Raw genomic sequence first — 12,518 nt, 5'->3', positions numbered from 1 at the left:
ACACTGCTGCATTTCAGCGTCAAGCAGCTTCCAAAGCCAGTCATGTGTCAACACGAGGCCGATTGTCCGATGGCCGTCTCACTTATTATTCGCCCTATTCGTCTTTTGCTACCGTAGCGTGTTCCAATTTGTTTTCTAACGGCCCGTTGTGAAGGTCAACCTCGTCCTGCCCGCCGGCTTACCCGTTGGGGGGGTGCGCGAAGGTGGACAGCTGCTGCATCCCCCCCCACCCCTCCCCGTCCGTCGGTCCGTCTCAGGCCGTGGTCTTTAGGCTTGTTATGCAACCTAATGAGGCCTGAGAGCAGAGCCCCTCTGAGAGTATTTATAAAGTTACCGCTGAGGTTTCTTTGCTTGTTTCCCCATCAGGCGGCTGACTTAATACTTCTTTCCCAGGTGCTAATTCTCTTGTTCCAAGGTCGCAGGTGGTCGTAGGAAGTCCCGGTGCGCACTAACCGCCGGACCTTCAGCGTACAAGCGTTGGACTCTGCCGTGTCCCCCCCCCCCCACACAGTAGCAGACAAACGTCTGTTGTGGGCCACACATAAAAAGGTGTTTATCCCCTGCTTTGGCACCGCGCTGCTTTTAGCCGCCTGGGCACCTCGGTGGCCGGCGGAAGTGACCTCCACCGGCGGCTGTATTTCAAGACACCAAAGTTTGGATGTGGTTTCTTGTCGGGGACCGGACAAAATGGAGTCTTGACAGCGACGATGAACGGGATACATGAAATATGAAGACACGAAGCCAAATGGAGAAGCCGCGGTGCCTTTGTCCTTACTTCTATGACACGGCGAGGGCACCTGCCCGTTTGGGTCGGTCGGCTCTGACCCGTGTGCGCCATCGCTGAGGCTTGTCACCCGCTTGACACGGGGAAGCGTCCAAAGCGGACACCCGAGACGGCCGCCGTGGCCCATCTCTTGTAGAGAGAAACTTGCGGCACCGCGCCAGCCGGTTTCAGTCACCTCGCGTCCGTCGGGGACTTTCTCGCTGGGAGGTGTGGATTTCTCGGGCATGAGCTTCGCTGCCGTTAACGTGCTGACTCGCGCTCGCTAGCAATGAGCAGGTTAACAAGCGCCGACCCCGGAAGTGAAAGCCCACCTGCTCCTGGAAGCCCGTCTTTGGGGATGGAACTCAAACTAGATGCGCTAACCTCGTTGGTTAGCATGGGAATGCTAAGTGCGGGCACATTGTGGCATCCTAGCAATGCGATCCAACTGGATCTGAGTGACGCCTCTCTCGTGTGACGTGTGGACCCTTCTTTGTATCTCAGCGCTTCCTGGTCGCCAAGCATTGTTTCAAAGATCTTCTCTTTTCCAGTGCCGGCCGGCCGTCTGGTTGTCCTATTTGTTCTCTAAAGTCGTGGACACGGAAAATCTCGTGTTCAAGGGCTGTTTTTCAAAGCTTCCCGCAGAAATCCGGCCCGCAAAGAGCATCTCCTTTTCTGGAAGTTTTTGGCTGGGACCTGACGCTGGAGTACAACTTCCAGCCTTTTGACTAAGATAGGATTAGTGATGATTTAACGAGGCTTTTAGGCACCCTGGGGGGGGGGGGAGAGTTGCGTTTTCGATTGACCAATCGGAAAGGGGGACAGAGGGCAGTTATCGCTTGAGGATACACTCACCACCGGAGCATTGCCAGAACTGAAAGCGTTTGACATCATACGATGTCACGTTAAAGTTCCGAGGAGAGAAAAAAAAAAAACAGCAGCTAGCAGGAAGGCCTTTGTTATTGACGCGCGTGTCGGGAGCAGGCCGACAGCGCAAGTCTTTGCTTTTTTTTTTTTTTCCAAGCACGTTTGTGACAGCCGGCCAAGTCAATTAGCGCTTACTGCATGTGCACGTGCGGGGAGACCTCTGCCATTGTTTCTGACAAACGGGAGCCCGCTTTGTTAAAAATAACTCTGCAGTCTTTTGGGACCGGCTGTTTTGATTTTGCCACCTCCTTTCCCGGTCACCGCCGGTGACTTCCTGTCACCTAGTTGCTCACCACCATCCCTCAGCACACAATCAAACAAGACGACAACTGAGAAGGCTCATGCTCACATTGTCGCCATTTTCACAGATTAAAACCTGTCACCGTAAATGACGCTTTTTAAAAATATCTCGGGATTGTCTTTCTTCTTAAGCTTCAGAAGGTATCTTTGGAAGAGTTTGCTGAACATGCAGAACAGAATTAGGCCAACAATAAAAAGATGGCGACAATTGACAAAACAGAAGATGAAAAAAGACATCCATTTATTTTTTTATTTTTTTACAATTGAAAACAATTCCCGTTTTTCCCAAAATAGTACAGACTTCCTGTACACTCGCTTTGGCCCCGCGCCCCATCCCCCACCATCACGTTGACAATTTGACCAACCATTCCTGCGTGCCCCGCATAAGGCTGACTCTGCAGCCGTGCTTACCTTTAACCTTTTCATACCATCGTGCGTCCGTAAGCCATCACTTGGAAATGGGACGTTGTGGACAAAGAAACTCACTGTCATAAAAATCACTGCCCATTTGGACGGATGGACAGGCGCAGTTTTACAAATTCAAAAGGACAATTTTCCATACAATGTCCACTTTAAACAACTTTGAAGTTGAGTCGAGTGGCCTGTCTGATAGCATTCAAGCTAATTTGACTTCAAGTCCTGACAAACCGGAACTGGAACTAAACAAGCAACGTTTGAAGCTGAGAACCTGTCTGGCCACTAAAGTAAAGAAAGCATGACACAGTATTCCAAGTCCAATATGCAATATCACGTGAAATCTTTGTGCGACGGCCCCCCCGAAGCATTTTGTCGTTAATGGAAGTTTTTTTTGATGAGTCGTTTTCGTCCCGCCGCCGACATTCTAGCGATGCCACCCTGGTCCAAACTTAGTGTCCAGTCAAACAGTTTTTTGATAATATTGCAAACACACAACAGCACAAAGCAAAGTTGAACGAAGTTGTGTGTGTGTGTGTGTGTGTGTGTGTGTGTGTGTGTGTGTGTATGTGTGTGTGTGTGTGTGTGTGTGTGTGTGTGTGTGTCCATCTAGACCCGTGCCTCATGGTCATGCCGCCGTGCGCGAGCGATGCGGATCGCTTCAGCCTGGTGGCCTTGCGACACATCCACAAAGAGCTTGACGACGACAACGACGGCGGTATCGAAGTGAACGAGAGCGTAGAGGTGAGTTTTGCAAACGTATGTTTTTTGTTTTTGTTTTTATGTGCATCTGAGTCTCTTGTCCAGGGTCATTTGGTTGAAAGCAATGAGTTGACTTCCAACTAGTCACCTCAAAGTCTCTGCTTGCTTTCTTTGGGCATCCGCTTGCGCTGACACCCGAGAGCTCGCTGACCCAGCGTGACCTCGCTGATTACCGAGTCAGTGACCTTCTGTTTTGCGTCTTGCATCTTTGTTCTGACAAGGCCTCGCTCGTGACAGGACTGACATAGAGATGAAACGCCAAACGGGAACAAAACCTGAAGCAAAAAAAAAAACAAAAAACGAGGACCCAAACTTCAAGCCCCAAACTCACAGCTAGCTGCTAGGAGCTAGCTTTCGCTAGCTGTCGCTAGCCGCTCACTATTAGCATTGGCGTGCGGGTCAATCACCACATGGTCTTTCCAAGTTTGTGACGCCTCAAAAAGTGCGTAATGTGGTGGCGTATTTTTATTTTTTCATGCCAAGTGTTTGCAAGAACTGTTCAAAGGAGGTCTTTGGAAATTGTGGGACCCACGGCACAGCTTGTTTGAAGTTTCAACTTGCAGGTTCCCCACAGCGCCTTGCTTGAAAGCATCCGTGATGGACCATCGTTTTGAAAAGCGTCAGAACTCCCTTAGGGAGGAAGAGCTCGAGTGACTCGTGTCCCCTGACAGCAGCTCCGAAGGACAAAACCTTCTGGATGCAGCGACTGTAACGGGGGCAATTATGAGGAAGAACTTTGGAGGCGGAGACAGTAGGATTAGAGTTTCTTCTCAAGATGTCTGCCATTCCCAGCGCCACTGCTTGACACCCTACACCGTCCAACCAAGATTCCACTGGCGCTGACTGCCTTTGGTTCTTATCCAACCAACCCCCCGACCCCCCACGACCCCCCTAAGCCCAAAAGTTGAGAGTCTAATGAAGGCATTTGTCATTGCTGTCACGGAACATCCATCAACTCGACATCCACTTTTCCATGAGCTGCATTTCAAGCATTTTGGATCGTCCATGTGAGGAAGAGTCCAAGACAGGCACACGCTAGAGCTGGGACCATCAAGATGTTCCAGGTGACCCCATTACTGACTGACTGATTCGAGCTTGATCTCCACATCAAGTGTGGCGTTCAATGACTTTAGCATTTAGCATTTAGCAGGTGATCCTCGTCGTGCCTTTTTTCAGCATGGCTGCATGCATTTTTGGACCTCCAAAGAAAATTCCCCAAAGAGCCATTTCATCACGCTGAATCTTTGATCAAACTCTTCTAGCCTGTCTCATCCACCTGAAGCAACACCAACATCAGTCTATTGATGATTATTTATAGTCTCGGAACCGTGTCGCGGTGAAACGTAGCCATGAGTTGAGCATCCTATCGCTCCGCCGTAGCCCCCGTGTTCTTCTCACGATATCCTTGTTTACCGTTCGGTTCTTCTTTTCTGGCAATGTCACCACAGTGAGGTTGCCTGAAGCCGTTTGCATCGTCCAAATATGCTTTTGGAGCACACCTTGAGGGATGGGAGCTCCCCGAACCTGAGAATGGAGCTGAAACTGAATGGGAAATTCAAATCACAAATACCAAACATTGGAGCAGAACCACCTTGGCTCTGAGAATGGGGTATTGACGATAATTAGACTGAGGTTGAAATGTGAGCATGCTCTATTGTTCAACCTTTCCTCATCAAAATGGTACAAGTAAGGGCAAAAGGTACTCTGGCATTTCTTTTGTTGGGGCTAAGACTTCTCCACAGGACCGTGAAGTTCAAAAGAAGGACTCTTGGAAAACTTAGCACTCAGGCAGGTGGAAGCGGAACCCTTGCTGCCTTTTTTAGGTCCATAAAAGGAAGAATAGATGCGAGAGAGAGAGAGAGAGAGAGAGAGAGCGAAAGAGAGAGTGAAAGAGAGCTGAAAGAGTGTCAATCAAAAAAAAAAGTGAGCTGTAAATACATGAACTTGTCAAGATGCTCATACATCTGATCTCTCCTTAGTTCATAAGGGAAGACATGAAGCAGCATCAGACCAACAAGCACAGCAACTTGCATCGCGAGGACCAGCACATCACCGTGGAGGAGCTGTGGAAGGGCTGGAAGACCTGTGAAGGCAAATACACGCCACACTTTGCATAACGACATCCAGTGACAAACTCCAACACCCCATCATACTGCATTTGCCGGACCCGGTCAGATCATTGTACGGCTTTTTGTGTCTGTCAGTCCACAACTGGACGGTAGAAGACACGGTACGGTGGTTGAAGGAGTCGGTGGAGCTGCCTCAGTACGAAAAGAACTTCCGGGACTTCCGTGTGACCGGCAACACATTGCCTCGGTGAGTTTTTTGAGCTTGAGCTGTTTGTTGTGAACAAATCTATTCGTTTTACAATGCTGCCCTCTTGTGGCTGCCCGGAGTGGGTGCAGCGCGGTTAACAGGGGGGGGGGGATCGATCATGTTACAGCCTCTCTCTCTCGTCTTAAAATAGGGCAGTCTCAAAACGAAATGCGTGAGCGTCGTGGTCTCAAAGAGCGCCTGCGGTCTTGGATCCTCAAAGACCTCGCCTCTCTTTACGTTGCAGAATCGCCGCCAATGAGCCGTCGTTCCTGTCCTTACAGCTCAAGGTGTCCGACCAGCGCCACAAACAAAAACTCAACCTCAAGGCGCTGGACGCGGTTCTTTTCGGCCCCCCGCTGCGTAAGTCTGCGCCTCGCCCAGCTGCCCGCACGTTGCTTCAAATGGCACCCCTGCTACACCTTCTCCCCTCAGGTCCACAACACAACTGGGTGAAAGACTTTGTCCTCATGATCTCCATCGTGATCGGCGTGGGCGGCTGCTGGTTTGCCTACGTGCAGAATAAGTCCAGCAAAGTGCACATCTGGCAGATGATGAAGGATCTGGAGAGCTTGCAAAACGCAGAGCAAAGCCTCCTCGATCTGCAGAGTCGGTTAGCGAGAGAAATACAATCCGATCGTCGGCCGGCTGGAAAAAAACGCTAGCGAAACGGGCTTCCTTCCTTTCAGTTTGGAAAAGGCTCAGGAAGAGAACCGAACGGTGATTGTGGAGAAGCAGAATCTTGAGCAGAAGATGAGGGACGAGATCACCGGAGCCAAAAAGGAGGCCCACAGACTCCGGGACCTGCGGGAGGGTGCCGAATGCGAGCTTAGCCGCCTCAAATACGCTGAGGAGGAACTCGTCCAGGTGAAGCACGCTCCTTCGCGCTCATGGAAAACCACTAAACCGCCCCCGACTCCGCCCCCCGCCTAGGTCCGAAAGGCCCTCAAGCGAGCCGAGAAGGAGATGCAGTCTGAGCGGTCGCTGCCGGAAGCTCTGCAGACGTGGCTGCAGCTCACGCACGAAGTGGAGGTTCAGTACTACAACATCAAGAAACAGAGCGCCGAGTTACAACTCTGCGTCGCCAAGGACGAGGTGAGCGCCCGTCGCCGGGCCCTGCGCCACCACGCCACGCTTTTCTTTCCTCTCCCTTTCGGCTTCCAGGCAGAGAAAATCAAAAAGAAAAGAAGTTCTGTGTTTGGAACGCTTCACGTGGCGCACAGCTCGTCCCTGGATGAGGTGGACCACAAGATACTGGAGGCCAAGTAAGGTTTGGCGTCGGGGGGGGGCATTTTAATGCGGCCCACTCAAGCCGCTTTTTCCCCTCCTCCAGGAAATCCTTGTCGGAGGTGACGGCGTGCCTGAGGGAGCGCCTGCACCGCTGGCAGCAGATCGAGAGGCTCTGCGGCTTCCCCGTGGTCAACAACTCGGGGCTGCCCAGTCTGACGGCCAGCCTGTACTCGGACCACAGTTGGGTGGTGATGCCGCGCGTCTCTGTCCCGCCGTACCCCATAGCCGGCGGTGTGGACGACCTGGACGAAGACACGCCTCCCATCGTCCCCCAATTCACCGGTGAGCTATCGATCAAATGTGACAGACCAGGTTGAAATTGCAGCAAAGGCCGTCAAATCATTTTACATCTTTTTTTGAAGCGACCATGATGCGGCCGGCGTTGACCCGCAACAGCGGCGCCTGCCGCTCCCGCCGCAGCCTCGCCAGCTCGCCGCCCTCCTCCGTCTTGTCGGCCGATCCCGACCTGCTGTCGGCGGCCGGCTCGTCGCTCTCCTATGCCCTGGAGGCGGACGACGAGTACGTCACGTTCGGCTCGGATAGCCCCGAGACAGACGCTCCGAACTCGTCGATGGGTCGCAAGGCGCCGCATTTTGTCAGCCTGGAAAAGCCGTGGCGCAGGATTTCCCGCGAGGAATTGCTGCTCTTCAACCAAGAGTTGCCGACGTCCGCCGGCAGCAACAGCGGAGACTCCACCCCGCCTCCTCTCCCCCCGACGCCCGCCCCCACCCCGTCGGGCCCGCCGTCCACCTCGCCGTCGCCGGACCTCACCCGCGCGGTGCCCGACCTCCCTCTGTCGGGCAAGGGCGCACACAACGGCGTCTTGGAAAAGTCGTACAGCTTCAGCACGTTGCCCGCCGGCACGCCGGCCTCGGTGGGCCGCTACCCGTCGCTCACCTCTCTGGATTCGGAGGGCCGCAGCGTGGGGCGAGAACGCAAGCTCCTGAGCGCCTCCTCCCAGGACTCCAGTGACAACGGAGAGAGAATCAAGCGCTCCTCTTCCAAAATCAAAAGCTTATTCAAGAAGAAGAAATAACACGTCGGGATGGGACTGTAAGCTAACGTTACAGCAACCGCCGAAAGGTCTGGTCGCCTTGCCCCCCCCTCTACACCAACGTTGCCTTGGCGGGGCCGCGAGTGAAAACACCAAGCCAGTCATCTATTTCCAAGCACACAAAGACAAAAAAAATGTTTCCCAAAACTACTCCAGCACTTGATTTATTGTTACCTAGCGTGTTGGTTGGGGGGGGGGGGGGCGAATAGGTCACGCTAAAAAGCTCTTTGCACTACTTGCTGATGTTTGGGGAAGAGACTCGATTCTTTTATTTATGAGGCGGAGAGGGGTGGGGCTGTCACCTGATGCCTCTCAACTTCATCCGCCATCCGTTGTTCCAGGTCGGTCACCTTCCACTACTTGATTCCCTTCCCTTGCGTAGCAATTCTTCATTTTTCAGGGCTCCCAAGGGTGCGTCTGTATCAGACACCTTCATTTGCTTCCTCAAAAAAGAAATAGAAAGAAACAAAACGAAAAAAAAAACAAAGGTCCCGGCGGTGTCCCACCAAGACTCAATCGGGACCCCCGCGTGTGTCGATGTCAAATGTTTCCACCTCACACTGTGGCTCGGGTCTCGTCACTTAGGTCTCACGTGGCGGCGGGCTGGGCGATGCTGTTCAATCGATATTATTATTATTGTGGACGACTAAACAGCACACACTGAAGTAATAAAAAGTCCAAAGTGTAAGTTTGGCACAACTGTCAATGACACACACTTAATTGTGTTTTTCAGAACATTGTAAGTGTGAATATTTGTATACTGTAGAAGAGTTAATCATAAAAAAGATGAATGAATAAAATTAATTGATTAAAAAAAAAAACATCAACAAAAAACGGTGTGGGTAGTTATCAAAACCATAATATCAGATTTAATCGGTCGGTGAGGCTGTTTGGAAAAATCTGTCACAGCCACCAGTCACAAGATGGCGAGAGAGAGAGAGAGAGAGAGACAGAGAGAGAGACAGAGAGAGAGAGAGAGAGACAGAGAGAGACAGACAGAGAGACAGACAGAGAGACAGACAGAGAGACAGACAGAGAGACAGACAGAGAGACAGACAGAGAGACAGAGAGAGAGAGACAGCCGTCCGTCATTTGAGTGCAATTGTAAAACGGTGACCATCAAATTGGTTTCCACAATTGCAAACGAAGCTGTCAGCTGGGAGTCGCTCACTGACTCTGACAAGCCCACGTTTCTTCCCGAATCCTCCATCAAGAAAATCATCAACATGGAAAAAAAACCTGAAAGCGGACCAAGAAAACCAGTGACCAAGCCGAAGTTGACCAATTTCCAGTCCAAGTCCGAGGTAAGTTTGGCTCTCGCACTCGCTCCTTTCGCTCACTTGTTGGAAGTCTCGAGGTAGCCAGCCGCTCAAACAATCCAGGGACCACAACGGCAGAGCTGCCTGCCGCTGCCGCCATTTGTGTCGCTGTTGAGACATCTACTTGATCGATGCACTGGTTAAAAAGGTCCAACTTTTGTTGCAACTTTTTTTTTTGAAGGACCACCCTCTCTGACGTTGGATGATGAAATGAGGGGGCCCTTGGAAAATGCAAGCGGGACATGCCGGCCCTTGAAATGGACTCTCATTTCCTCTATCCCAACAGTCAGGAAGGGAAGCGGGCTGCGATGCGACCTTTAGAGTGCGAGGTCACCGGTGATGCCGAAACCAGCGTCGAACGGCGTGCCAGTGTCCTCACGTGTGTCGCCGACGGTGCCGTCAAAAGCTACCAGTGGCTGACGTTCGGAAACGTGGGTCGCCATTTTCCTTCCGTCCCGCCTTGCCCAACCGGCAGCTGTCTGTCTGCTTTTCCTCAGACGAGAGATCCCGGAGGCCAGCGGTGTTCTGTTTTTCATTTTTCCTTCATTCACCAATCAAAAGAATTCAATCATCAGCAATAAGAAGACCAGGGAGGGCACGCCTGAGCGGTTGGCCTTGGATTTGTTTGCGGCAGGGGAGGGGCCGAGAGTTAAGCGGGAAAGCTTTTTTATTTATTTTTTTAAGTCTTATTCCTTTTTCTTCTACTTATTCCATTCATTATGATTTACAATGGATGATGTCACTCAACTTTAGCATTGGGGAGGGAGGTCAAGGCGATTTTGTTTTGGTCTTCAACTTACTCCATTTATTAGCATTGCTTACTACTCAAGTTATTATCATGATGGATGATACTCAATTTATTATTATGTGATTTACAATGTCACTCAATTTGAGCAATTTGATGGTGCAACTTTGCCTTGGTGTTATGTATCCACTCGAAACCACAATAAAGTCTTCATCCCTCTTGGTGGTAGTGTTTGATGTCAATAGCGCCATCTTGTGGGCCAACGTGGCGATGCGTGAGAAGACGAGCAGAGATGAATGGAAGAAACTTTCTTGCATGCGCTTTGCAATCGAAAGGACCTTTCTTCTTCTTCTTAAAGACAGGTGGGATTTTTCTAGCAAATGGAAGAGACTATTTTAGGATTTTTGTCTCCAACTTTCTTGCGTGCCCTATTCAATCAAATGGAAGAGACTTTTTTTTCCCCCCCGTCTTTGCCCCCCCCCCCCCTGTCGTTCCCAGGCAGCTGCATGATCGGAAAAGCACCCAGAAGCCCCTGCGCTTGCGTGCTAGAACCACACGGGGGCAGCAGAGCATCAAGCTAGCCGCACGTTGTACTCACGACTTCCAATTTCAACTCCGCTTTCCAACTTCATGCCTACTTTGGATCCATTTTCTGTGGCATGAGCCCTTATTAGTGATCAGATCCCTTGTAAATTTCCTCTGGTTGGGATCCAACATTCACAATTCACACTTTTGCTTTCAAATCCACAGATAAGACCATTTTGGCTTTGTTGACATCTCCGTGTCACATATTGCGACAGTCGAAAAAGGAAACTTTGTTCCATCAAAAACTACACAGGAAAAATACTTAGTTGGGGGGGGGGGGGGGTTAATACAAAAAGCAGACATTATACAAAAAAGTCGGTTGTGAAGTCAGGAAAACGAGCGAGTCAGGAAAAAAAAAAAGACCAAAAGCAAAAGCGCCAGTGCCGACACACATTGGCAGCCAGCTGTAACAAAGAAGCCAGAGACGTCGCGTTCTCAAACAGCCCGAGCTTGTCTGGGTCGATAGCTGCCATGTTTAACCTCTCCGGGACGGGGAAAAAGTCGCCACTGGCAGCGGCTGCGCTCTGTACCAAAAAGACAAAGAAGAAATAAATCAAAGAAGAACATTGTTCACGCTTCCAAACTCTGCCGGGGAGACCTGCAGTCATTTAACAGGCATAATGAAGCCGTTTCAGTCGAGGCTTCACCCGAGAGACGGCTTTGGCTCGGACAAGGAAAACAAACTTGCACAACATTAAAGGTTTTTTTTTTTAGGTTTAAAAAACAACAACATACTTTTGTACACGATCACGATTCAGAGTCTGTATTTCTCTAGGGCAGTGGTCGGCAAATAAGAGCCCGCGGGCCAATTTTGACTTGCTTTTCTATTCAAAATCCGAAAGTAATTGCCAGTAGTGATGTGCATTCCAGTTCGTTTAAGTGAACGGAATCTTCTGAATCGGTTCCCTCAAAAGATTCGTTCAAAAGAATCGTTCCCCGAATCGTTCGCAAAACTTATTTATTTATTCTTTTTTTTTTTTTTACCTCGTGTAGTGTACCTATGGAAGTGTCAATGAGGTGTACCTCATAACAGGCCACTTCATTAGGTACACCGCTATTTTCAGGTGTTCTGAATACCAGGCCACTTCATTAGGGAAAATGCTTAAGTGAAAGTAAAAAATGCCACACCCGCCCTCACCCCCACTTTCTGATTGGCTGTTGGATCTGTGACATCACTCTGACACTCCATTAGGTACACCGCCATTTTCAGGTGTTCCTAATTGCAGGCCACTTCATTAGGGAAAAATCATGGTCAAAGCTTCACGGAAAGTGAAAAGTGCCACACCCGCCCTCACCCCCACTTTCTGATTGGCTGTTTGATCTGTGACGTCACTCAGACACTCCATTAGGTACACCACCATTTTAAGGTGTACCTCATAACAGGGCACTTTATTAGGGAAAAAGCTTAAGTGAAAGTGAAAAGTGTCACACTGGCCGTCACCCCCACTTTCTGATTGGCTGGTTGATGTGTGACGTCACTTGGACACTGCATTAGGTACACCGCCATTTTCAGGTGTACCTAATCACAGGCCACTTCATTAGGGAAAAATCATGGTCAAAACTTTAATGAAAGTGAAAAGTGCCACACTGGCCCTCACCCCCACTTTCTGATTGGCTGGTTGATGTGTGACGTCACTCGGACACTCCATTAGGTACACCGCCATTTTCAGGTGTACCTAATAACAGGCCACTTCATTAGGGAAAAATCATGGTCAAAGCTTAAGTGAAAGTGAAAAGTGCCACGCCCGCCCTCACCCCCACTTTCTGATTGGCTGGTTGATGTGTGACGTCATTCGGACAGTCCATTAGGTACACCGACATTTTCAGGTGTTCCTAATTACAGGCCACTTCATTAGGGAAAAAGCTGAAGTGAAAGTGAAAAGTGCCACACCCGCCCTCACCCCCACTTTCTGATTGGCTGGTTGATGTGTGACGTCACTCGGACACTCCATTAGGTACACCGCCGTTTTCAGGTGTCCCTAATAACAGGCCACTTCATTAGGGAAAAATCATGGTCAAAGCTTAAGTGAAAGTGAAAAGTGCCAC

At 50.3% G+C, this 12,518-nt stretch overlaps 1 protein-coding gene across 4 annotated transcripts in view; it reads left to right on the top strand.

Annotated features, from left to right (window-relative positions):
• The window catches only part of stim2b (stromal interaction molecule 2b), an 11,788-nt gene extending 3,259 nt beyond the window's left edge, over positions 1-8,529 (top strand). For 2 of the 4 annotated variants that reach the window (XM_085905972.1, XM_085905975.1), the window contains exons 2-10: positions 3,018-3,148; positions 5,146-5,257; positions 5,371-5,482; positions 5,727-5,842; positions 5,915-6,092; positions 6,169-6,346; positions 6,413-6,744; positions 6,813-7,051; positions 7,132-8,529. In XM_085905972.1, coding sequence (XP_085762098.1) covers positions 3,018-3,148; positions 5,146-5,257; positions 5,371-5,482; positions 5,727-5,842; positions 5,915-6,092; positions 6,169-6,346; positions 6,413-6,744; positions 6,813-7,051; positions 7,132-7,805 — 2,072 coding nt within the window. In that variant the 3' untranslated portion in view covers positions 7,806-8,529. Of the gene's footprint in view, positions 1-1,633; positions 2,695-3,017; positions 3,149-5,145; positions 5,258-5,370; positions 5,483-5,726; positions 5,843-5,914; positions 6,093-6,168; positions 6,347-6,412; positions 6,745-6,812; positions 7,052-7,131 lie in introns of those variants that run through there. The other 2 variants (XM_085905976.1, XM_085905973.1) reach the window with 2 other exon arrangements.
• The last annotated feature ends 3,989 nt before the right edge of the window (positions 8,530-12,518 follow it).

This window comes from Syngnathus leptorhynchus, chromosome 2 (assembly GCF_054491065.1).
Source record: "Syngnathus leptorhynchus isolate UIUO chromosome 2, UIUO_Slep, whole genome shotgun sequence".
In the NCBI taxonomy this organism is placed as follows: Eukaryota; Metazoa; Chordata; class Actinopteri; order Syngnathiformes; family Syngnathidae; genus Syngnathus; species Syngnathus leptorhynchus.
Note: the sequence above shows the minus strand (reverse complement) of the source record. Positions and strands in the feature narration are given on the sequence as shown.